The sequence below is a fragment of the Saccostrea echinata genome, unplaced genomic scaffold (genome assembly GCF_033153115.1).
Source record: "Saccostrea echinata isolate AGI-Se365-2 ecotype Australia unplaced genomic scaffold, CSIRO_AGI_Sech_v1 ptg000009l, whole genome shotgun sequence".
Lineage (NCBI taxonomy): Eukaryota > Metazoa > Mollusca > Bivalvia > Ostreida > Ostreidae > Saccostrea > Saccostrea echinata.
The window spans coordinates 17,036,156-17,061,752 of NW_026889758.1; the positions used below are offsets into that span (position 1 = coordinate 17,036,156).

General features: G+C 33.5%; 1 protein-coding gene across 2 annotated transcripts in view; it reads left to right on the plus strand.

Annotated features, from left to right (window-relative positions):
• LOC133181896 (tubulin polyglutamylase TTLL5-like) overlaps positions 1-25,283 on the plus strand; it is a 63,081-nt gene extending 37,798 nt beyond the window's left edge. For both annotated transcript variants that reach the window (XM_061316546.1, XM_061316547.1), the window contains 16 exons: positions 2,319-2,500; positions 3,320-3,382; positions 3,804-3,863; positions 6,057-6,102; positions 6,289-6,391; positions 9,418-9,644; positions 10,202-10,377; positions 12,060-12,174; positions 12,989-13,135; positions 13,345-13,481; positions 14,733-15,091; positions 15,638-15,820; positions 17,813-17,902; positions 19,279-20,104; positions 21,649-21,731; positions 23,452-25,283. In XM_061316546.1, coding sequence (XP_061172530.1) covers positions 2,319-2,500; positions 3,320-3,382; positions 3,804-3,863; positions 6,057-6,102; positions 6,289-6,391; positions 9,418-9,644; positions 10,202-10,377; positions 12,060-12,174; positions 12,989-13,135; positions 13,345-13,481; positions 14,733-15,091; positions 15,638-15,820; positions 17,813-17,902; positions 19,279-20,104; positions 21,649-21,731; positions 23,452-23,459 — 2,805 coding nt within the window. In that variant the 3' untranslated portion in view covers positions 23,460-25,283. The remainder of the gene's footprint in view (positions 1-2,318; positions 2,501-3,319; positions 3,383-3,803; positions 3,864-6,056; positions 6,103-6,288; positions 6,392-9,417; positions 9,645-10,201; positions 10,378-12,059; positions 12,175-12,988; positions 13,136-13,344; positions 13,482-14,732; positions 15,092-15,637; positions 15,821-17,812; positions 17,903-19,278; positions 20,105-21,648; positions 21,732-23,451) is intronic.
• Positions 25,284-25,597: the final 314 nt, after the last annotated feature.

Consider the following 25,597-nt stretch of genomic DNA (forward strand, 5'->3'; position numbering starts at 1 on the left):
CAGATTTGATTTGGTTTGGTGGAATTGGATATTTATTTGTTTACAATAAAACAGATGCTTACTAGATTGACATAGCAGAACTATACATTACATATAATGGTATACTAGTTTGTTTTTTATAGTTTGTTTTTTATTGCCTTTTCTATATGAATCTCTCTGATTAATGACTAGAGTATAAACTGTGGTTTCATTAATATTCGTGGGCATCAATTTTCGTGGATTTAGTAAAAAATCACAGTTACGAGGATATGTAAATTTGTGGATAATGGTCCTAACAGAAAAAAAAATTGTCATCTTTTCATATTTTCTCTCGCCATATGCTTTAGCGGGTACCATCATGCCATTTACAATGTTAAAGAGTACATAATTTTTTTAAAAAAATCACAAACAGGTGAAAACTCTTTAATTTATTATTTATATTTTACTCCTCTCTATTTTTTGAAGTCGGAACCTTCAAGCGTTTACAACACAGTGTGGTTTAACAATAAAGGGTGAGGCATTCCAAATACCTTCTCCGCTGTAACACTATGAGCTCAATGGGCCAATTAAATATTGGATATTGAAACAGAATATTAAAAACAATTAATTAGAAAAATAAAGTTTTATTTAATCAACTTTTGGGGGAAAAGGTATGCAAGTATCTCAAATATTAAGACAATTTGAATTTTATCTTTTATGCACACATGTGTATTAGAACGATAATAAGTGTGGCAACAGGATATTAAAAGTAACAACAATCAAGTATTTCAATTTACAAAATGGTGTAATATACTTATTTTCACATGCACAGTGTGCGTTTCTGGACGTGACAGAGACATCCAGACCTCCTTGTTTGTAGATCTCTGAACAAACACATCTATGCTCGCTGGATACGACTCCACGCTGAAAGATGCAAAATGGACGACAAATAATTAAGCCGGGAAATTGCAGGACTTTCGCAACATACATACCCGTTTTTTCATGTTTAACAAAAAATATGTTTCTAAACAAACAGATAAAAGTCAAAGAGGCATTAAATTGTGTTGATAATTTGTATGAATTTAGCCTGTTTTGAACAGAGAGTAATTAAATATTTCTATCAGAATTTTTATATGATGATAATTTGTTGTTATCATTGTGCAGGTGATAATGGGGGTTGGACCCTTATAATGTTTGAGAATAACAATTTTAACACATTTGCACCTGATTATCATCCTTTGGGGCAATACCACTGATTGGTATATGCACTGCATTTACAGATCTACATGATGTTTGTTCATCTCCTGCAGAATATTAAAACATTGTCAAAATTGGCTTTTTAAAAGTTTATCATAAATCAAAATGGAGGCACCAAACTTCGATGAACATTTGATTTCGTGGATTGACTCGACAACGAAATCCATGAAAATTGGTGTTCTACGAATAACGATAAAACTACAGTATATTATAGATTTTAATATGCTATGATTTATGCTTTGTTTATGAAACAATTTTCCCATTAATTGGAATTAAACATGACAAAGCCAAAAAAAAACAAAACAAAAAACAAAAACCCAGTTATATTTCATATTGGCTGAGATTTACTACAGTTGAACTTCGGTATCTTGAATAGTAATATCTCAAATACCATGAATATGTCGAAGTGAACGGCAAGTCCCAACCACCATACACTTTAATTTTAATCATAAAGTCTTCTTTTTGAAAACTTAAATGGATAGACATTCATGGATTTCAATCAGTCAAAAAGCATTTGAATTAAACTTTGATATTTATAGCTGTAACACCATTGCTGACTGACTACATAACAATTTGCTTAAATATTAAAATATAAGTTTGTGTATGTCATGGAGCAAATTCAGGTGATGATAATTTAAGCACCAGACTTCCAATTGTTACCATAAAAACAAGTACTACTTCATTTTTCCCCTTTCTGTCAATATTTACCTGAGCTTTATTCTAAGATCCATCAACTGGAAGGCATTTTGTTTTCATTCCTTGATTTTGTGGTGGCCTAGAGTTTTGTTTTATTTTGATTATTTGTTTGTTTGTTTGTTTTTTTTTTTGGTTTTCTTATTTGCTTAACCAGAAAAAAGAATTTTTTTAGAAACACATGTCAGTTGTATCTGTTATTTCATAGCTTATATAACAAAGTTGTTAAAATTGAAGTTTTAATGGGTGGCAATAAGCAATCAACAGAAATTCAAGTCTTGAAAACATTATCAAAGATGCTGAAATTTGGAAATTTGAAGATTTTAAAAATCTGTGAATATTTTAGGTAGAGGTCAATGAAAATGCATGGCTCCATTTAGTAATTCTGTATGTTTTGTTACCATATATAGAAACAGAGACCCCAGTCTGCAGGTAGTTCGTCTGGAAGTCGACCCGGAAACCCCCAGCCCCGGGGCATGGCTGGTCTGAATAGTGAGGAAATCAAGATCCTCCGACGAATAAAAGAGGAAGACCAAAGGAAGGGGGGCTGGGTTAGGATATTCCCCACTGCTGATTCCTGGGACTTGTACTCGTATGTTGTTACTTTGATTAGAATTCGTTTCTATTTATAGCTCAAGTAACTTCTTTTTCTATAAGAGCACACTTATTATTAAAGATATGTTGAGCATTAAAGATATGTTGAAACTGAAAATATTAGAATGTCTTAAAATAATACATATATGTGTAAAACAATTTAATGAATAATGCCCTGTTCACACGGAGAGTTTAATTCGCAGTAAATTAATGCGAAGTAAAATGATGCGAATTAAACTAATGCGAATTAAATTGCGTTCACACGACAGCTAATGCGAAGTAAACTAATGCGAATTAAAATTTTATTTCTACTATAAGGCTATTCAGTAAGGCTATTATGACATCATTTGCAAGTCACGTCACACTGTGCAGAGCAGATATACATTTGACATAATTTCATAGTGTCTGTACAGTTTTTAGTGATTTACATAGTTTTCCTTTGTTTTCCACTCAAAAATAATGCAAATACCTATATTTGACCACCGACATGTGGCATGTGACTTAATTCTGCCCTTACGCATGCGTCAAAATTTAATTCGAATTAGCTTCGCTTAGCGTTCACACGGAGCTAATGCGAAGTAATTTAATGCGCAGTAAACTAATTCGAATTAAACTAATTCGCATTAAATTCTCCGTGTGAACGCGGATCAAATTTAATTCGCAGTAACTTACGTTTAATTCGAATTAAACTCTCCGTGTGAACAGGGCATAAGAAGAATGTGAAGCAATGACAGTCATTTACAAAGGTTTTGTACATTGGCCATCATTATCCCTAGTAATGGAAAAGTTTATATTGAATTGAGGTTTTGTTTTTTAGATCGTTTCTTCAGTTCTCAACTACTCACAACTTAATGGTTCACAGTCGTCTCTATCCAGAAAGGTAAAGTCTGCAATATAACGATATAAAAATAATACAATGATTTAATACATATACTTAATTTTACTTGGTTTGATGCATAAGGAATTATTTTTGGTAACAATTTTAGAATAAAACTGGTATATTTTATCCAAAAGGAAATGGAGCATACTGCAGAATAAAGAGTAACCATTAAATTTAGAATTTTTGAAGGTCATAGATTCAACTTTTTGCAACTATTAATCTGATGTAGCTAGGAAACTACCAGAACCTACAGTGAAGACCAACTACTAAATGTTCTTGATGCAAAATAAAAAAAAATACATTTCTGCAAAATGTAATTGCTGTCTATTTTAAGGATGATCCAAGAAATGTTAGTCTGTACAGTTAACTGGTGTTACTAAAGTTTTCAGAGAAATGTGAATTAAAACATTTTATTTTGTAGACATAAAGGAGGAACACAAGCTAAAAGTGCTGCATCTACATCTGTAGGTCAAAGGGCAAAGTAAGTATAGCACTTTCTGGGGTCAAAGGTCAAACTGTCAAAAAAGGAGAAATGCTAATTAAGAGTCATCATTAATGAATAGCTTAAGTGGATGACACCGATTTTGTGGGTTATTTAAAATTAACATTAAATACTGGTATAAGATTAAAATAAGTCAGAAATATGACCTTTTCTGTCAGTATTATGGGGGATTTATCACTGTCTTTACCTCGGTAAATTCTGAGGTGAAGCCAAAGGGTATACAGAGATACAGAAGTTTGTGGTCCCGGGGGATAACTGAGGAGACCTAGATAATACAGTTATTTTCTCTGTTGTTCCTTAAGCAATGCATTAATGCTGCCTGGACTCATGGTTAGTATATATAGCATCTGATATGGCACTGTTTTCAACCATTAGACTAGTAACCAATCAGATTGTGTGTCATGCTTATTATACCCCCCTCCCCCCTCCCCAGCTTAAAAAGTTGTACAGTGATGGGGGTGTCCATTCCCCCATTTCACTTGAGGTAAGCCATCCCTTATCCTCAACTTCTCATTCACCACTGAGTGCAAATTTAATGAAATTTTCATAAAACCTTTATCACACAGTGGTATTTTGCATCTCGTATTTTACATTTCAATCAGAAATATATTTGGGGTTTTCCATAGCAAAACATGGACACTGCAATTCTTTCTATAATATTGGGGGTACCCATTATTTTATGAGCTCAGTGCCATTAGTTTCAGGTAATACATGCACATACTCAAGGCAACAAAACATTTTTCGTAACTGAACTTTTTTAATTCATCTCGACCAATGTTCCCAAAATCTTGGTAATGATTGATAAAGAAGGATTTAGTAAGAAATAAGTATATACAACAGAAGTTTTGTGTAGTAAGTTTTTCTGGATCTCAGTCTTCATCCTGCTGTTTTCAGAATAAGTCCTACATTCAGAACCAAGTGAGTAGTTCACCATCAGCTGTTGTTATACCGTGTAGTTGTGCTATTGCAGTAGATCTATTTATAGACGGCTGTAGATCTCTTATATATATATAAATATATATATATATATATATATATATATATATATATATATATATATATATATATATATATATATATATATATATATATAACCTGTCTATTGTATATACAGGAACTCCAAACATGCCAAACATGCCACGTAAGATAATGTTCACAAAGATAAATCTGTCTACATATAACTTAATGCATGAATCAAGGCTTTGTATTGTGTATTTTATCACTGTTGTTGAGATGTTGTGTCAGAGTTAGTTTGAGTGAATCTTGAGGCAGACAATTTCTCAAGTGTGATTTGTCATGTTTCAAGAGTTTTCCCTTTGTATGAGATGGATAAACAGAGATGCCTGACAAACATAATATCTAAAGCTCATGTCTATATTGGTTGTTTTTATTGTACTGCTCTGAAACATATATATACACTTTTGAACAAAAATAAAGAATACAGTGTTGCCTCTTAAAGATGGAGGAGTTGAATGTAACTACATGCTCTGTATAAAGCATCTTGTTTATACAGGTACAGCCCATTCTTACAAAGAAGTTTATTATGATGAATTATCAATGTATTTTGAAAACTATTGCATAAAGATAAATATTTGGCATAACAAAACATTTTGAGAAGAGAAGGACCATTTATTATTTTGCTTGAAAGATTAATAGAAGATGACTTGGGATGGCTTGGGGGATGGGGTGGGGAAGGGGGTATTTACTGCTGTGTTGCTTTTGGTTTTTGTCTGCCCTTATCTTTTACTTTTGAAAAGCTTGGTCAAGGTCATTGTTGCAGGACAAGGTCATTCATAGAGAAATTAGTCATGGCTAGGACATTAGGAAATTGTGTTCCTTGCTCCTTCTGAACGATTCTTTGTTGAAATAAATCTATTATAAGCTTGGAGAGTGCATAATTCTATATCAAGATCAATTAGAATATAGGACCAGGAGTATAATAATTTAGGTTAGCTGTGATTTTTAATTGAGAGTAATCCATTATTTGATTAGTTAGTAAATAATTATTCTCTGTTTGCAGTGCTATTAAACTATCTATCCTGCATTTTCTGCTTCAACTCCAGACTCTTTTTTAGTTCACTCAACTTTGCAAAATAATTTTAGGATTCATAAAATATGTTGATTAGAAAACTAAGTCACCTTTTACTGAGAAGTGAAATTTTGTCATTTCAGGAGTGCATATGCTTCCATTGGAGGAAATTCAAAGTCCGATCCAGAGGTATCAATTTTACATTTTCCATCAATTAGTGCCTCCAGTTCAAACAATTTCATGATTGAATGTTTATGGGATTCAGAGAACACTGTTATGATCAAAGCGATATACTGTTGTATAACAAAACATTTTGAGAAGAAAAGGACCATTTATTATTTTGCTTTAAAGATTAAAGATCAGGTCTTGTTTCAGTTTGCTGAATGTTATGCCCAGGCCATAAACAGAACCCGACAGTATGAGAGGAAGTTAGGAACAGCGAGAAAGGGAAGAAGAAAAAACAAACGCAAGCCGAAAGGTAAATAAACAAAGACCCAAACAAATCACACCTCTAAATAACTACCTAAACAAATACAAACCAAAAGTGAATAAATATAGACCCAAACAAGTCACACCTCTAAATAACCACCCAAACAAACACAAACAAAAAATAAATTAATTAGGGATGTCAAAATATTTATTTTCCTTAGTCGATCCTTCTATTGCATTATTCGAACGATAGTCGAATATTCGGAACATTTTCTGAAAATAAAATTTTATTTTATACTTCATTGGTACATACTCAGAAACCTTTTTACTTAAATCTATTTAAAAAGTAACATCAAAATTAATGTAACGTAACACATGGATAGCATGATTCTATGAAATAAATTTAGAAACCTAATTCTTCAAAATTTATTATTTCCCCGTAAATAGAATTCATAAATCGGCCTGTACATGCGGTCATTTTTTATTGAGTAAGCATTAAAAATTACCAGCCAATATTTTTTAAAGCTTATTATGAAATAAAATGGAGGAGGGGGGCTATCAAATGTCCTCAAACAGTTTAAAATGTAAGTGCATTGTTTTAATAATTATCGAAGTATCAAAACAGGTTTATTCCTTGCATTTGAGCAAACTTAAAATAACAAAAGATAATTGTCCAGTGAATAATTTTACAAACAAAGCCCATTATATTGGTTGGTAATTTATTACAAAAACAACACAGGCAGTTACTGACAATTAATTCTCGCAGTAGTGAAGCATTTATAATTGCTGTACTTTCTATACATACATGGAAAATCTACCGTTTTTTTTTTGTTGAGGAAAATTATCGACTGTCTATGAAAAAAGTCTGTTTCTCATTTTTTTGATGAGAATTCCATCTCATCTATCACTCATTTATTGCATTTATTAAGTTAAAATAATATTCGAATGTCGTTTCATTATTCGATCGTCGGTCCATTCGACTGATAGTCGAATAGTCGACTATTCGTTGACATCCCTAAAATTAATATAGACTCAAACAAGTCACACCTCTAAATAACTACCTAAACAAACACAAACCAAAAGGTAAATAAACACAGACCCAAACAAGTCACACCTCTAAATAACTACCCAAACAAACACAAACCAAAAGGTAAATAAACATGGACCTAAACAAGTCACACCTCTAAATAACTACCCAAACAAACACAAACCAAAAGGTGAATAAACATGGACCTAAAACAAGACACATCTCTAAATAACTACCTAAACAAACACAAACCAAAAGGTAAATAAACAAAGACCCAAACAAGTCACACCTCTAAATAACTACCCAAACAAATACTAACCAAAAGGTTAATAAACATGGACCTAAAACAAGTCACACCTCTAAATAACTATCCAAACAAATACAAACAAAAAATAAATAAATATAGACCCAAACAAGTCACACCTCTAAATAACTACCCAAACAAACACAAACCAAAAGGTAAATAAACACAGACCCAAACAAGTCACACCTCTAAATATGTACCCAAACAAACACAAACCAAAAGGTAAATAAACACAGACCCAAACAAGTCACACCTCTAAATAACTACCCAAACAAACACTAACCAAAAGGTGAATAAACATGGACCTAAAACAAGTCACACCTCTAAATAACTATCCAAACAAATACAAACAAAAAATAAATAAATATAGACCCAAACAAGTCACACCGCTAAATAACTACCCAAACAAACACAAACCAAAAGGTAAAATAAACATGGACCTAAAACAAGTCACACCTCTAAATAACTACCCAAACAAACACAAACCAAAAGGTAAATAAACATGGACCTAAACAAGTCGCACCTCTAAATAACTACCTAAACAAACAAACCAAAAGGTTAATAAACATGGACCTAAACAAGACAAACCTCTACATATAATACCTAAACAAATGCAAACCAAAAGGTAAATAAACATGGACCTAAACAAGTCACACCTCTAAATAACTACCCAAACAAACACAAACAAAAAGGTAATAAAACATGGACCTAAACAAGTCACACCGCTAAATAACTACCTAAACAAACACAAACCAAAAGGTTAATAAACAAAGACCCAAACAAGTCACACCTCTAAATAACTACCCAAACAAACACAAACCAAAATGTTAATAAACATGGACCTAAAACAAGACACACCTCTAAATAACTACCCAAACAAACACAAACCAAAAGGTAAATAAACATGGACCTAAACAAGTCACACCGCTAAATAACTACCCAAACAAACACAAACCATAAGGTAAATAAACATGGACCTAAAACAAGACACACCTCTAAATAACTACCCAAACAAACACAAACCAAAGGGTTAATAAACATGGACCTAAACAAGACACACCTCTACATATAATACCTAAACAAATGCAAACCAAAAGGTAAATAATAGGGGTGAAACGATACACCTCCTTTACGGTTCGATACGTATTGTATAATTTTGTCTCGGTTCGGTTATTTTCGATACGATACATTTTGATAGAAGGAAACAAATTCTACGTTGTTTTATGCTTTCTTTTTCTAAATCTAGTCACATATTTTACGAATTTTATTTGCAAATTGACTAGAAAAAATTGATTAAAATTATTTGACTGTCAAAAATTATTTTACAAGCAATCAGTCATCAAAAATTTACGTTTTCTATACTTATTTATTCTGAGTAACGTGTTATACCTTATGCCAAACCCGACTGAATAACGATCCCGACCGAAAAATGAACCGAACCGAAAATTAGAGATTTTGCACCGTGTATCAAACCGAGAAAAAATACCGCGGTGCATCGATACCGCGGTGAACCGTTTCACTCCTAGTAAATAAACATGGATCTTCTACATAAGTTATAAAATACAAACCGAAAGGTAAATAAAAATGGACCCAAAACAAGTGACACCTTTTGTTCAACATTTATCATGCCATTGCTTTAAAAGAGTTGTAATATTCTACTTTTGTCTCTGATTTTTGTATCCATCTCTTAAGAGGCTTACACTTATTTCAAGTTTGTGTTAAAACAATATCTTGTTGTATACAGTGAGGCCTAAATTAGTTCAAGGTGTAGTTGAGGACAATGAGGAAGATGAGGAGAAGGCTGATGAATCTGAGGAGGAGAATGAGGAGGAGAAAGAGGAAACAAAGCAGGAGGACTCAAGGAGCTCCTCCCCAGTGGAGGAGGAGAAAAATAAAGTGGAGGTAGAGGTGGATGTTGTAACAGATGGGGACGAGGTCCCCCAAGAAAAACCAACTGCACAAAGCGATATAGTAAGCATGAATCACCTACTACAAGCTTCTGCAGAACTTAGAGATACATAATGTTGTTTAAGTGGGCCAGCTGAAATGCTAAAATAGTTTGAATTACTGGTATAGCTTGTAAAAAGCATGTGGGCAGCAAAACTCGAGCTCAATTTAGTTGAGAAGTGCTATTATTGCAAACCTAGCAAGCCTATGGTGTCAGTGTTTCACTTGCTTGTTATATCTGTCTTGTAGAAGTTCAAAGATTAAGAGAAAGCAGTTTTCATTCTTTTATTTAAAAAAAAAACATGAACTTTTAAACATTAAATTATCACTTGTATTTATGGATATTTTATAACCTCCATCCTTTGTACAGAAACAAAACAGTTGGATTTTTTGTATAATTTTTTAAAGGTATACGTTGAGTACAATATGATATGAGGGGGTGACTTGAAACAATAGGGTTAGACATTAAATTTTTATAATTGTACATAGCTTTGCTTTAGGAATTTAAGCATATCATAGGATGTCATGACTGCAAAAAGTTGAAGACAATAGCGATAAATATATGGTAATGACTTTTTCAGAAGCCAGCACAGGATAAACCTCCAAAACCCCAGAGAGTGCAGGTCAAACTACCCCTCCAAAAACCTCAGGAAAATCCCCCTGAGGAGAAACCAGAAGTTCCCCCCAAACCCCCTCCCCCTCCTCCTGAACCCAAGTATAATGTGGTAGAACTCTTGCAGAAGGGCAGAACACTCAGGTACAAGCATAATACTGTGGAATCATTTTAATTAGTGGGGGTCAATGTTCATGGGCAAGCAAAATTTTACTTGTTCGTTGAGACATAATTTCATGGGTCACTCGTTTATATGGTAGATTCAATGAATCAATATATTTATAACATAAATGTTAGTGGTGTTGTAAATTTGTGGGTAAGGGTGGCCCCACGAAATCCAAAAACGTTGGTCTCCCCATGAAAAATAATGATTCCACAGTGTGTGATCATGTAAATTGTATTAATTAGAGCCCCGCAAGGATTTGCGGGCGCCCTATAGTAATCACTCTGTCTGTCTGTCTGTCTGTCATTCTTCCGTCCACAAATTTTCTGTTTTTTTCCAATAACTTTTTTTGTAGTTGACCAATTAAGTTCAAATTTGGTATGTTGGTTGAAGAGGCAGTAAGACATATTTTGATGCTAAGTTTGGTTCTCTGTGTCATCCACTTTGGAGCTGGGGTGGTGGGGTAGATTCCTTACTTTACATAAGAATGAATGCCAGGGCAAAGAGAGATAACTGCTGAGAATGTTCCTATTGTAAACTGTGAAAGCTGCAACTAGTCCCATGGGATTAATTAACTTTCCTCTTGAAGAAAATCCAAAGCATTATCTGTTTCTGTCAAATTGAGATTAATTAGCACCTGCAAATGAAGTTTGTTTTGAAGTTAAGGTCAATTCTGAATGATTTACATTCTCTGAAATGTGGATTTAAATAATGTTCATACTTTATTTTGGTAAAATACACAATGAGTTATGATTTTATTAAATCCTAAAAACAAGATATACATAAAGATTTTTTTTTTTCATTTATTTATTCTTTTTTTTTTTTGCTGCTGTATGTAAATTCAAGAATACTATTTATTTCAACAGGTAGTCCAATAATAAACTCATTCTATCATTACTGAAAAAGTTTTTATTGTAAACTTGGAAGAAAAGGATGTGAGAGCAGTACAATTAATCCCCTGGGATTAATTATCTTGTCTGGGGCAGAAAATTTTCCAGGCTTATCTTTATTTGTCACTTTAAGATAAATTAACCTTTGTCTGCAACTGATGTTTGTTTTGAAGTTAAGGTCAAGCCTGGGTGATATTTGCATTCACTGAAGGCTGGCATTTTATAAAACACATGCTTTATTCTTGTTTAAATATACATTTAATTGAGTTATTATAGATATGATGTTTTTTACTGCCTTATGTAAATACAGGGGTACTCTTTACAGGTTGTTGGATATTTATGAATTATCTTGAAATTTTATAAATACAGTTGTTATAGCATATTCTTCTTCGTATATTTTTTAATTTTTGTAATCAATTAAAATTCTCATTCTATAAGCTGCACCCTTATATTTCTACCCCTCGGCGGGGCCCTTGCTGATTGGTCAGTTTTCTAGTTCAATAAGTGTATACTATAAATATTGATGGATTGAAAATTTGACAATTTATTTATTTTAAAACTTTGGTGGGGAAAACTGATTGTTTTACTAGATTTAATATTTCTCTTTAACAATGGTTAGATATTTGACAAATAGAAACATTGATTAGCCAGTCATTAATTTCGTCAATATTTCTATATCATCAACTTTTCAATGTTTACATTTGTCATGTTGCTGGTATACATGCTGCTAAATATGTTTCTTGATGTAATCTTAATCCTCTATTCGTTTCTAGTAAATGCCAGGCCAGAGGTGCTTTTGCGATGTATTTAGTGCGGGTTCAGCAACGCTTGTTATCAGAAGTGGGCCCTTCTAATCAGGATGACTCAGATGCTCTCAATGAACAAATGGTTAGTTTATTACACTGTTAAATTAGGGATAGCAATCAAATACAGAATTGCCAGTTGGTTAACCACAAGATGTTCCAACCAATTGTTAATCGTATCAAGATACATAATTTTTTAAACAAAATAAGTAAGCTAAATGTATTTTCATACAAAATTATTCCAAAAAGACTATAGTAATGTTCTGTTTATACTTAATCAGAAAACTACATGCAAATTAGCTAAAAAAAAAAGATAAGAAAACAGTGAAGCATGCATGAGAAATCAGAGACATTGGTAATTTCACACAGTCGTTCTGCATTGTCACCATATAAGCAGAACTAAATCTGAACTATCACTTTAATTTACAATGTTTATTTAAAATTTTAATATACCTGGTAACTGATAGATAACTGCAAAAGTTAGATGGGATAAGATACACATTATAATCAGTTCACAGTATTCAACAGTTAAAATCATTAAAGAAATACAGCACAGTCTAGGCAATGACATGGCTTTTAAACAGTTATTAACACAGACAGTTTAAATTACTTCCATATATGTGAAAACTCTAACTTATCAACATTAATGCAGAGGTTTTTAAAGTTAAATTTTAAAGAATTTTCGTTGAAATTTACACATATTTTATTTTTTTGGACTAACTGATTACAGATTTTCTAATTGATTACCATCGTTCTGACTGAGTAATTGGTTAACCATTTATAAATTGCCATCCCTAGTTAAAACTTTAATGAAGTTTTCCTTTCACGTTAATTTTTTTGTAGAGTAAAATGCAAGAGAAAAACTACATTTGTGTATCTAGTTTTCTGCTGTGTTGCAGGATTTGGTCCTGAGGTTCTTGAAGCGCGCAGCTGTCAATCTTCAACAGCCATTTAAGGTGGTGGTACCGAGCAGAAAACTTCCCCTGACTGACCGAAGGAGGATACTAGCCAAACAACTTGGGGATTTTGTCCATATCTACAATAAAGTAGGCCTTAAAAGTTGTCCATATAATGAATGAATTCACCATTAACTGATGCCAAATTTTAACTGCATAAGTTTTATGGAACTTAATTTACATTTTTAACTGCACATACAATGAAACATGAGAATGCAGTCACGTTTGGTGCTATGATTGGGACTTGACTTTTTTTACTACTATAAATGATTTGTACCATCATTTGTTTCTACTATCAGGAGACGGAGCAGGTGAATTTAAAGCGTCAGCAGGAGAAACAGCAGGGTAAGATAGCAGAGCTCCACCCCACCACTGCAGAGGCCGAGTCACAGGGATTATGTGAACACAAGTTTGACAGATTTGTCAATATTGCCAGGTATTCATATGTGACAAATAGTATTTAGAAAGCATAAATGTTAGAGGATCAGTGTGTGAGAAAAAGAAATGTTTAACTTTAAATTCTGATCATTAAATCTTCATTCTTAATGTTCTAAGTGAAACAGTTATTAAGCTCAACTTATTGAGCATGGTTAAGGAATAAATATTTACATCCTGTTGTCAAAAACCATTTTAGCTAACACTGACACAAAGTTGATCTGAGCTTATGCTTTACTCCTACTGTCAGCCTACCAAGTGAAGGTTGTATGATTAAACTTGTGTAGATGATGTTTCTAGGGTGGCAAACTAACAGACTTGCTTCAGATGCTTCAAACTCATATTTCCAGATGAGTGATCCAAAGTAACTGTAAGCCCTAACTGGACCAAACTTGTATGGATAATGTATCTAGAAATGTACTTAGACCTGTGTGAAGCTTTGTATGACTTATTTTTATCAAATGATGACCACCTTAAAGTTTTTGAAGAAGGTTTGTTTCTTAGTAACTAAAGGGTTTGCATTACTAACAGATAACATTTGTTGAGATGAGCTTCATAATCTGATTCCTTAAAATATTCCAGAACCTCATAATGTAAATGTGCTTTAGGAATCCTTGGTGAGAGAGGATCTAATTAGGTTATTTTGTAGAGAAGATAAATAAGAGGTAGTGTTTGTAGAGTGTGGCTCTTCTACAGAACACAGTGTTGCATGTTTGAAGTTTACCTAAGAATCTGTAACAGGAAAGGAGAAAATGTTCGGCTTGACCGGGAATCGAACCAGGGACCCTTGCATCACTAGTCAGGTGCTCTACCGACTGGGCTACCCAGGCCAATATCCATGGCCCAAACCATTACATTCTTCCCTCTTTAAATTGTCTTCACCCTCGAAGACACAACCCTAGTTCTTATTTGCCCCTGGCACGACTTTCACCTGCTAGTCAGTGGAGGTCAATGGCACCAAATCTGTAACGGGAAAGGAGAAAATGTATTGCTGGACTGGGAATTGAACCCGGGACCCCTGCATCACTAGTCAGGTGCTCTACCGACTGAGCTACCAAGGCTGATATCCATGGCCCTAACCATTACAAATATATGCCAGGAAAATTGCTCAGGACTTCAAATACCCCTTGGAAAAGGAAAGAAAGCAGATTGAATTTTGTTCAAAATTAAAGGCAGTCATACATTTTGACAAAAGTTTAAACAAAGAACTTATTGATTTCATATTTGATATACGTGTATATTTGATTTGCAGTGAGGGAGAGTTGGAGGAGGTATTAACAACCTATACCAAGATCAACAAGTCAGCAAGTATATTCCTAGGAGGGCACCCAAAGAATAATACCACTGACGGTCAATCCCGCCCAACATCAACATTCCAACACTCCAGACCTCCCTCAGGCGGTCCCACACGTCCCTCCAATGCTACCCCCAGTCGACCCCCCATCTCTAGACAGAGTTCCATACTACAGAACAGGCCAGGTTCTAGTAGCCTAGGAAGGTCCTCAAACATGTCTGGCTCAGATACAAATGTAGGCAAGAAAAAGGAGATTGAGGGTACGGTAGAGGCTACGCCTAAAACTCTAAATGGTTGGGAGGATACACCAAAGTTTGGTACGTCATTTCCATGTTTGCTTTTGTGTACAGAAGTAGGCTAGGTAATAGTAGTAACAGTAGCTCATATGACTCCAGCCACTTTAAGAAAATGTAATAGCAGTATTCATCCCTGTAAAGATTTTATTGATTTCTTCTTTATTAGTAATTGAATCAATAAATATTTGATAGTAGATTTTAATTACGATAATAGAGATGTCATTTAATAATTTTTTTTAATTATCATATATACTTTGTTCAGTAGCAAACCCTAACTGCTTAACAATTATTTTTCCTAGCTTTGCTAAAAAATTATATGATCTATCAAACATTGAAATGTTTGTTGTCTACACATCTCTGGTCTTGTCTTCACTGAAATGAAAATTAGGAATACTTATATGCCTTTTTGCTGAACATTAAACTGGTTCATTTATTTAATGTAGGAAAATACAAAAAATATTATTAAACTCAGAAGACAACTTATGTAAGATAAATGTCCACTGAGCTTTGATCACCTATGTGAAGGACAACAAGCAATTTCTGGCACGCATAAAAATTTCTCTTTAGCTAGTGACAGCAATGTAACAACCACCGCCACCACTAGATCCACCTCTCAGAATGGCGAGCCACCACACTCACGTGTTTACCACACACCTTCTCAATCTTCATATGCTAACGCTGTACAGGTATACACACAGAAACTAACCTCCAACCGACCTCGATCAGCCACCTCAGCTGGAAACAGGACAGGTAATGTGTGGGGGGACAGAAATTTCTATGTATATACAAATATTGTTGTTACAAGCATTTATTTAGCTCCCCAAAATATTTTTATTCTAAATCAACATCTGTAGACTTATTTTTTGTTATTAAAAAGAAAATTGAACTTGATTTGGATGTGGCAGATTTTCCCCCTATTTATGCTAGAACATAATATTTTACTGAAATTTGAGAAATTATATCTTAAGTTCCAATGCAGATGCAACTCCTGTAGAATAAAACTAAAAATCTAACTTGGAAATGATCCATTAAGCAGTCTAGTTGCATTACTTGTGACACAACTCGGGTGTTTTCCTTTGAAGTCTACTGTACAACAACTACGATAGAGCGTTTCTCATGCACCTACACTTTTTTTTTTGGTCGTCTTTATCAACTACAGAATTGTAACAATTTGTCAAAATTTCAAATTGCATTGGCTTCATCTGATTGGTTAAAATAATACCCATATAAACATGTAAATTAGTGAGGTCATTGGAAAGGTTGTGTCACAAGTCATTTAGAATACTGGTTTTCTATTGTATGAGAGATACAGGATGGGGCGTGGCTCAAGTTAACACTCCTCCCTTAATCCCTGCCCTGTATCTCGTACAATAGGAAACTCATACTCTAAATATTACATGTAGTAAATCTAGTCTTAAGTATTTTACATTCTGAGTGAGTGTGACAAGAAGACAAAGTACTGATTGATGATAACATATTTGTATTCTGAAATATAATATTATAGTGCTTAACCTTGATCCCTTTAATATTATTATATTTAATCCTCCATGTAGTCCCACTTCCCAAACCTTCTGTAGACTCCTCCACAGGTAGGGACTGGGTGTTGTATGGACACTGACACTCTCTGTTCTTTCAAGCATGAATGTTAGGAAAGAGCAGCATTATGCTGCTGATATGTAAAGTATTGAAGCTCTGAGATTTTAACTTGTAAATAGAGGCTTTAAGCTATGTTCAATGTGCTATTAACACTCAGTTACTAAGAGCAGCACTTTACAGGAAGAAGAACTGAGGCTTGACTTTAGGATATTAATATTTGGAGTAATTCATAAAATTATTTCCTTTATTTCAAAGTACATGTAGCAAAATTTAATGAGTTTAATTTTGGAAAAAAATTCACTTTATTTCAAAATAGTTGATGAAAATAAAAACATTGAATTATGTTGATATAAAATGACATTTATGAAGTGGTAATTTTAGACTGCTATTTTGATTTAGGTAAAATTACTTGCTGGCTTTCAGATGCTGGCTTTTCTTTTGCTAGGAGCTAGGCTTCATCTTGTTTTTACCATTCAGGTGTATCACTGGCTGGCCACTTATGGCCCACACAAACATGATGTAAGAAGAACCAAACATTTTATACTGAATGAAGAGACAACTTTGAGATGTTTAATAAATAATTTTTCCTAAGAATTGCAAACTTTTGTTTGTTTATAGAGGATTATACACACATACCTATTCCTACAAAATATACACCTGGGTCAGGTAGGAAAGATTGTAAACCTGCAGAAAAGTGTCATTTTATTTTCTGGCTCCTGATTTTCCAACATCTAGTTACTGATCCACTAGTATTCAAACTTTATTTTTGCTCTGAAGTTCTTTGGTGCAGGTTTTATGTTTTCACACAGTTATTTTCTTGAAATGTAATTCTTTTTAGTGTTGTAAATTTATGTCTGAGACTGTTTTAAGTGCTGGCTGTGTAAATATTGTACACCCTTTACTGTACTTCTTATCTTCAGTACCTTGAAGAATTAACCATTAATGTCTTGTCAGTAGACATATTGTAAGTGAAGTGTAATTTCATAAGTCATATATAGAAGTAAAATGTATTTATCTTATAATTTAATTGATTGATTTCATTGAATGCTATTTTCATTACCTTTGTTTATTTTATATTTAATCAATACCTGGTAGAATTTAAGTGATTCAGTATGCTATAAATATCATTATTTTATTTAATAACAGGTGTCATAGCTAAGTCTTTCAGTCGGCCGATGTCAGCTATGAATCGTCCCTCGTCAGCTAATCCTTACGCCACTACTAATCCAACAGTTGGTAAATATATCTTCAAACATACAAGTAATACACGTATCAGTTTGTGTCACAATAGTCCTGTTAGTATTATCAAAGTCATTTTTTATAGCTTCTGATTGGTCTCACTCCTCACAAACCCATGACCTGTTATGCTTTTAGAAGGCAGGATTGTTTAAGTCACATGATCTCCAATTTTACCTCATACACACAGCTTGGGTCATTGACAGAAAGAGTGTTTTAAAAAAAAAATGAAGCATTTAAAAAATATTCAACAAGCAGGTATTAAACGATGTTTGTTTGATAATGTGCAATATTAGTTATCAAGGTTCAATCAAGGGTGTACAGGGATTTACCCTGGGTTGTATTCCATACACCCTGAGGCCGAAGGGTGTATGGAATACAACCCGGGGTAAATCCCCGTACACCCTTGATTGGACCTGGATAACAAATTTATATCCTATGTACCCAAATAAATTCTTTGTAAACAAGTCCAATCAACTGTGTTTCAAACTATCGATAAGATTCACTACGTCCTACAATGCATCGTGACGTCATGTTATTTGCTTTTTATCAAGAGAAACTATGCATTGTGACGTCACATTTTTTACCTCCGGCTCAAGTCGGGTGTATGAAAATTTACACCCGACTTTGTAACCAATCAAAACTCATGTTACAAGCTACATAGGAAATAAACCTATTTATCTGCAATTAGAAACCAGATCACAATGCATGTACACATACTGTTAAGGGTTTCATTGCCTAGACTTCAGAGTCAAGAAAAAATTTAAACAGAGATATCCCTCTAACCTTAAGCTCTGAATACACTTGCTGATTGGTCAATAAAGTCCAATCACTCTTCTGGAGGATTTTGGTTCTGTGAGGAGGCTAGCAGTTCAGAAGCACGGGCTGGTGAAGACAGATTAGTACAAATACCATTTCTGCTTGAACTTTCAGTAAGGCGTGATATTCTCGGCTATATATAATTAGCGTCTCTCAAATAGTGAGTTAGATTCTCATTGGTTGCCAGATTAGCTCATCAACACTGAAATTTACACAGCTTTTCATTCACGGGTGAAATACACATGGAATAAAAATGGTTCAGATGTCAACGAGTGACGCAAGGAAGCGGTTTTATCGTTTCTTACAGTAAAGAGGTGTGGCTTATGTCATCTCATTGTTTGTTAACAACAATCTAAAGTTGCTAATGTTATGAATTTCTTAACCAATGAGAATCTAGGTCACCATTTGAGAGACGCTAATTATGTATCGCCGAGATTGTCACACTTTATTGAAAGTTCAAGCAGATATGGTTTTTGTACTAAAAGGTCTTTGGTGATGTTTTTTATGTAAATGATGCCATAAATATTGCTTTTAATAGATTACTTTGATGTTCACAGATTCTTACAATGACCAGGCCATACATGATGCTCTACAGAGGTTGGCTCTCCGCCAACAAGCTCGTCAGTATTCTGCCTATAATGGAACAAGCATGATAAATGATGAGTCACGAAGTTCCTCCTCCCAGAGGATTGGACAGGGTGACATGCCGCAGTATGGCAGTAACTCTTCCTTAGTGGATACTACTTACACGGTCAGCAAACCCAATAGTTTTGACAAAATGGTTCCTTCATCTACTGGATATACCAGTGCTGCTGGGGACAGGATGCAGACAAACACAACAGTGTATCCAGAACAAACAAGAAGTGATAACTATTCCAGACCCCAAGACAGTGTCAAATATAATTCATCTAATGGGATCACAGAGGACATCAGAAATAGGCCACCCTCAGGTCAAGGTCATAGAAGGGTGGAGGTCAAATCAGCTTCAGGATCAAGAAAACCTGTTCAATCAAATGTGAATCTACGGAGTGCCAATGCAACTTTTAACAGTTTTATAGAAGACTCAAATGGAACAACCTGGCAAAATGACCTTGCTCATGCATATAACCAGGTCACGGGAGTGTTGCCTAGCAACTATCATACAGCATCTCATTCTAGTAAACAGTTTCAGATAATGCAGCAGCAGGCTGCTCTAAAACAGCAAAGTAAAGCCATGATGGAGCAGAGTAAAGCTAAACACCAGGCCATGATAGCTCAGGCCCACGCCGTACAGAAACAGAAACAGGATCAGGATATAGAGAGTGCTATACAGATGTACGCCCCCAAACCCCCAGTACAACCCCCACACTCACGCAAACTCCCCAGTTCTCATAGGGTCCAAAGGTAAGCTGCTGATAAGAAGATGTTTTTTACTTTGAGGAATTCTATTTGTCATTATTGAAATAAGAGATGCCAAAGCTATTGATAAGCAGAATTGCATGCTTTTATGGGGTTGTGACCTGTCAGTTTTTTTCTGTACTCTCCAGTACAGTTTGACAGAAATCGGAATTTTGAAATGCTTTAAAGTCTATGGTTATTTTAAGCAATCTTGTCTTGCATGTGTTTGGAATGTGTTTGCTTATATGATAGTTCAATACTGTTTTATGAATAATTGAACTTATATGCATTTAGTAGGTGCCACAGTGTGCCTTATCTCTATTAGATGTAAGTTTAAAATTTGATGACCTTATTCCCAGATGTTGCTCCTTATGTTGTGTTTTTGTACCCTCATTCCCTGAGTTTTAATGTGTATTAACCTGGCCGTGTCATTTTATGATAATTATTTTGTCAAGCCCAAGCCTAACAACCCATTGTAAAGTTCATTTCTCTACTGAAACTAGAGTTATCTTTCTTTAATTTTTGTTTTTAGCCCAGTCAAGATACTGTGAAGTTCCAATCTTAATTCAGCTTTTGTGTAACGTACAAAAACAGATATCTTGTTTTTAGTACTGCTGGGTGTGGAAATTTAGCTGCTAGAAATTTGTTTGTGCAAGCACGTCGCTATGACTCAGTGTCTTCTCTTTATACTAATACTGAGGAACAAAGGATTAGTCTTTTGCATCAAAAGAAAGCACTAATCTGCATAAAATTGGGATGTCTCCTGAAATTTATTTACATACAAGAATTCGCACAGATATTAAATTGACAATAAAAAGAAAACCACCTTAGAATCAAAAATGCATCAATATGATTTTATTGTTAACAGTCAAATACCGTATAACAGATGTTTTCTGTGGTTGGAAATTTTTGCGATTTGACCCCTGAAAGATAGCAAATTAATTTCTGCATTTTCAATTTTTGCGGTTGCATTATATATGTACTGTAAAAATTTATTTACGGAATATGAATACCAAATGTTAAGGATTTGGTATAACACTGCCATATATACGTTTTTTAAATTCATTTAAAGATTTGTGTATCAAAGGTGCATGGGAACTAGCTGGTACTAACCTCTTCTATCATTTAGTTAGTCTGCATAAATTATTTTCTAACATCCTAAGAAATATTTTTTCTTAGAATATAGTGTAAGTACTTATGAAATGACAATAAATCAGGTTGACTGACATACACCTAAATTGCATTCGTGAATTATCTGATTTAATGTTGGAGAAATATTTTGCATTTGTAATTTTTGGGATTTGTCCTATCTGCAAAATTCAGCAAAAATTGGACAACCGCAGAAAATACCAGTTATACGATATTTTTATGCAAATTTCAAACTTGTATTTTATCCTAAAATTGAAGACTGCAGTTAAATTTTGTTTTAACTAACCTGTTTTGAGATACTGTATCGTGGTAATAAGAATGCTTTTTCTCTCTGCAGTGCCTGTAGGTAATGGGGTTAATGATATGAGCACCCTTTCACTGTGTTTGATTTTGTATCACAGGTCTGCGGTCCCTGATGAATCTTTAAATTTCAATTTCTACAACAGCTTGCAGTTTGATCAACACACAGGGCGCACTCGATCAGGTACACACTTCCAACAGTCACCAACCACTTACTAATAAAGTCAAATAGAGATGGTTGGGCTATTGTCACAGGGTAACCAAACCAGTTCAACACTGGCACATGCCAAATGCCTAAATCAAAACAATTTTTGTACTTGCTTAATTTAAGTATTATAAAACATGTACACATTTAACCATTTTTGATATAGGAGATTCCACATGAATAAGACTGGGAAGATATGAACAATAGAAGATATTATTCTTCCACTTATATATTAATATCAATACCAGTAGCAGGGGTAGACAAATAGAATTTTGCATTACTTGCCCTCGGACAGGTTATCATCATAAAATTACTTGTCCTACCAAAAAATATGTTTGTCCGACCTGTTTCTTAATTTAAACAAAATCATTAACATTAAATTATTTCTCAACTGAGACACTACACGGGAATCAAACCTAGATCTAAAATCACTAAATTCTCCCAGATTTCTTTCGATATTTTCAGGGCATTGGTAAAGTCAAAGTTTCATTCTATTCTCCTCAAAATTCTTCAATAAGATACTCCATATACTTTCTTTGAATAAATTTAATGAAAAAGGTGAAGATGATCTCAAAAAACCTACAAATGAGACAAATCTGTGAACAATACTGCATGCCGATTGAGCTATCGACTTCATGACTATGTGATTGCCAATCAACAACCAATTTTAATAACAGTAGCACGTCTGTATTCACAGAATGAATTTAATATTTTGTCAATTAAAAAAAGTCTAAAATCCAATTCAACTTTTTTGACGACATCGGAAGATGTCATGTTTTACGACTTGCGTTTATTTTAACAACACATTCATGGGTAAATTCTAGAGAAGTTCCGACCGAGTATTCAATAGTGGTCAACAGCAGCGAAAACAGATGCTTTGTTGTGATTCATGATATTTTAAAAGCGGTAACACAAAAGACATATTGAGTATATGATTTTTTGTAAATGGGAAAAAGCACTTGTCCGCGGGCAGGCACCACTTATCAAATAACTTGCCCACTAAACAAAATTGGTTGTCCCGGGCGTCGGGCAATGCTATTTGTCTAGCCCTGCCAGTAGTGCTAAATGCACTTCATCAAGCAAGGGCAAGGACTTGTTAGAAAGTGCACAAATCAAATCTCAATGAAAATAAGGCCATTAGACACTCTAAAGGAATTCACATTTACAAATGACAGAGCTTCAGAAAATGTGTTTATGATCAAATATTGGCACATAAATATTGATACATATTTTATTGGAAAAAATAAAACGGAAAGATTGCACAAGCTTAACAATATTGCTAACAAAATTCCTCTCCTCAAATTTTCCAAAGCCTTGTATTACACTTACTAATAGTTTTATTATTGAATTGTTCTCTTACTCTTTGTTTTTGAGATCTGCACTTCTTCACAAAAAAACAATTCTGATATGATATAAATGCCATTTATATGAATTGAAATAAAATAAACTCACTGACACAGCATCAAGTGCAGGACACTGAGAGGCTTGTTTGCTCTGTTTGGCTTAGAGGAGGAAGTATAGCTGCTTATTAGAAATCATTATATTATAGCATGGAATTCATATACAAATTATAGCATGGAATTCATATACAAATTATAGCATGGAAATTTGGAAATATTTCTTTCAAATATGTAACTTCTTAAATAATTTCTGCTAAACCTACCGGTACATGTGGTAACTGTGCTCCTGAATTTTACAGGGTACTGACACTTCAACCTCTGGAACAGATGCTGGACTTGTATTTTCCTAAAATTAATGTTAAATAATTCAAATAGAGATGTAAGCAAATCATGAAGACTAAGTTCTGAGTCTGCAATATGTTTATTTCATCCAGAAGTTTATACAGTATCTCCATTGTAAGAGGATTTTATGTTCTGTGTAAAATTTTAATGATATTTGAAAATTTTGGATTTGTGACTATACAAAGTATATCTACAGGCTTTACAGATATAACTTGTGTGAGTGGTGATTGAAGATTCAATATTTTATAGTTGAAAACACTACTAAATAAACAGCCGTCCGTTTTTTAAATTCTTTTTTTACTAGTATCAATTTTATTTATTGGGTGAGATAGAAATATGGTTTTAAAAGACCATGTACATGTCTGAGCAAGTTTAATTTTATATTGAAATCCGTCCTTGCAAAATCCAAAAGCTATTGTTTTCTGTTCACTTGTTTTGTTTTGTATGTTTAAGTCTATACTTGTACTAGGCTTTATGTCACTGCTGTTACAGAAATAGCAATGTGGCATTCTCAGGTTGAACCAAGGAAGTTTTAGAATTTGAATCATGCCAGGAAACATTGTCAGCTCTCTCATGAAGAGTTTTATCAAGTTTGAGTGAGGGAGGTACAGAACAGATTTATCATACATTTTAAACTGAAGTTTTAGAATCAATTTATTATTGATGTGTGTGAAAGTATAATATTTTGTTTGTTGTATGTTTTACTGTCCAGAATGTTCAATGTTATAAAACAACTGTGATATATATTTTGTTTTCCTGTAAAAGGTTGTGAATTATATTGTTTAGTTTTAATTTACCTATCTTGGAACATTCTGTCAGGAAGTACTAAAATAAAACAAGTACATTGCTGTAAAAACAGATTTTATTTTAACCTTTCTGCTCCCTGTGTTAATGTCTTTATTAAGTAAATAATTTGCTCTATTTTTGAATTAATATAATGCCTACACTTTTTTTTTAATTAAAATATTTTTGTTAAAAAAATCATTTTCCTTACAGCATTATTTTCTTTTGTGGTCTTAAAGTTTGCCTTAAAATGGAAATGTGACTTTTCTTGAAGTATCATAGCATTTTATGTACATCAAGTAGACCAACTGAATTGTGAAAGCAGCATTAGGTACAGCTTCTAACTTCGATTTGAAACATTCACTAGCTTTTACACTTCATCAATATGCTTCTGAAAGTGCATAAAAGGCTTAAGTCTGTAACAGATGTCAAATATATTGTTAAAGCATGACATAGATCTAAATTTTACAGCTTTATTATGCCTCACTAGGTTAATTTTGTATTTTTATCTTGTATCATTTTATTCACAGAGTACAAGTTGTACAAACAATAGCTTCTTGCAGGAAAAATTACTATTAGCTATTATGTCATATGGTAGGACATGCTATTTTCACAAGGTGTTAGGATTGGAATTGAAATCTTCTAATTATTGAAATGTAGAAATTAATTAAAACATTTGCTTTGTACTTTTGTTAATTAAAATGCCAGTATTTTATACATGAAAGTAAAATAAATTTGTATTGAAATAGCAGGTTTCTCATGTTAATGGCCTAGCTAGTCTGATTTATGGCTTTAAGGTGTCACCAGATCAATTGCATTAAGTGACTTGATTCTATTGGTGCTGAGGAAAAAAACTTATTTCCTTCTCAAATGCTTCTTTATTGACAGGCTATAGTAGACAATTCTAATCACATTCAATGCTGCAATTAAAACAAATCTGTTGGAAATACAAGTTTTACCCACATTCCATATATAGACATGTTATAATAAATAAATTAAATCTTCAGATTGATTTGTTGTCTCTCAGAGTTCAATGACCAACCCAGCATTTTGAGGCCATTATTTGAAGGATTGTGTGTTACACACATTAAATCACAGACCATTCCTTTTCATCATGTCAGAGTGTTTGAATCAAAATTGATAAGATTTTTATTGGTTTGTGCTGCATTTGTTGATTTTTTTTAACTATTATTATTATTGAGTTTCTCTAAACTGTCAAGATATGGGTAGCATAGTTATTGCTGCTTCAAAGAATCAACCTTGGCAAATTAATAATAAAAGCCTGTTTTCTGAATGGCTCTTTAATAAGGTTCTAAAATA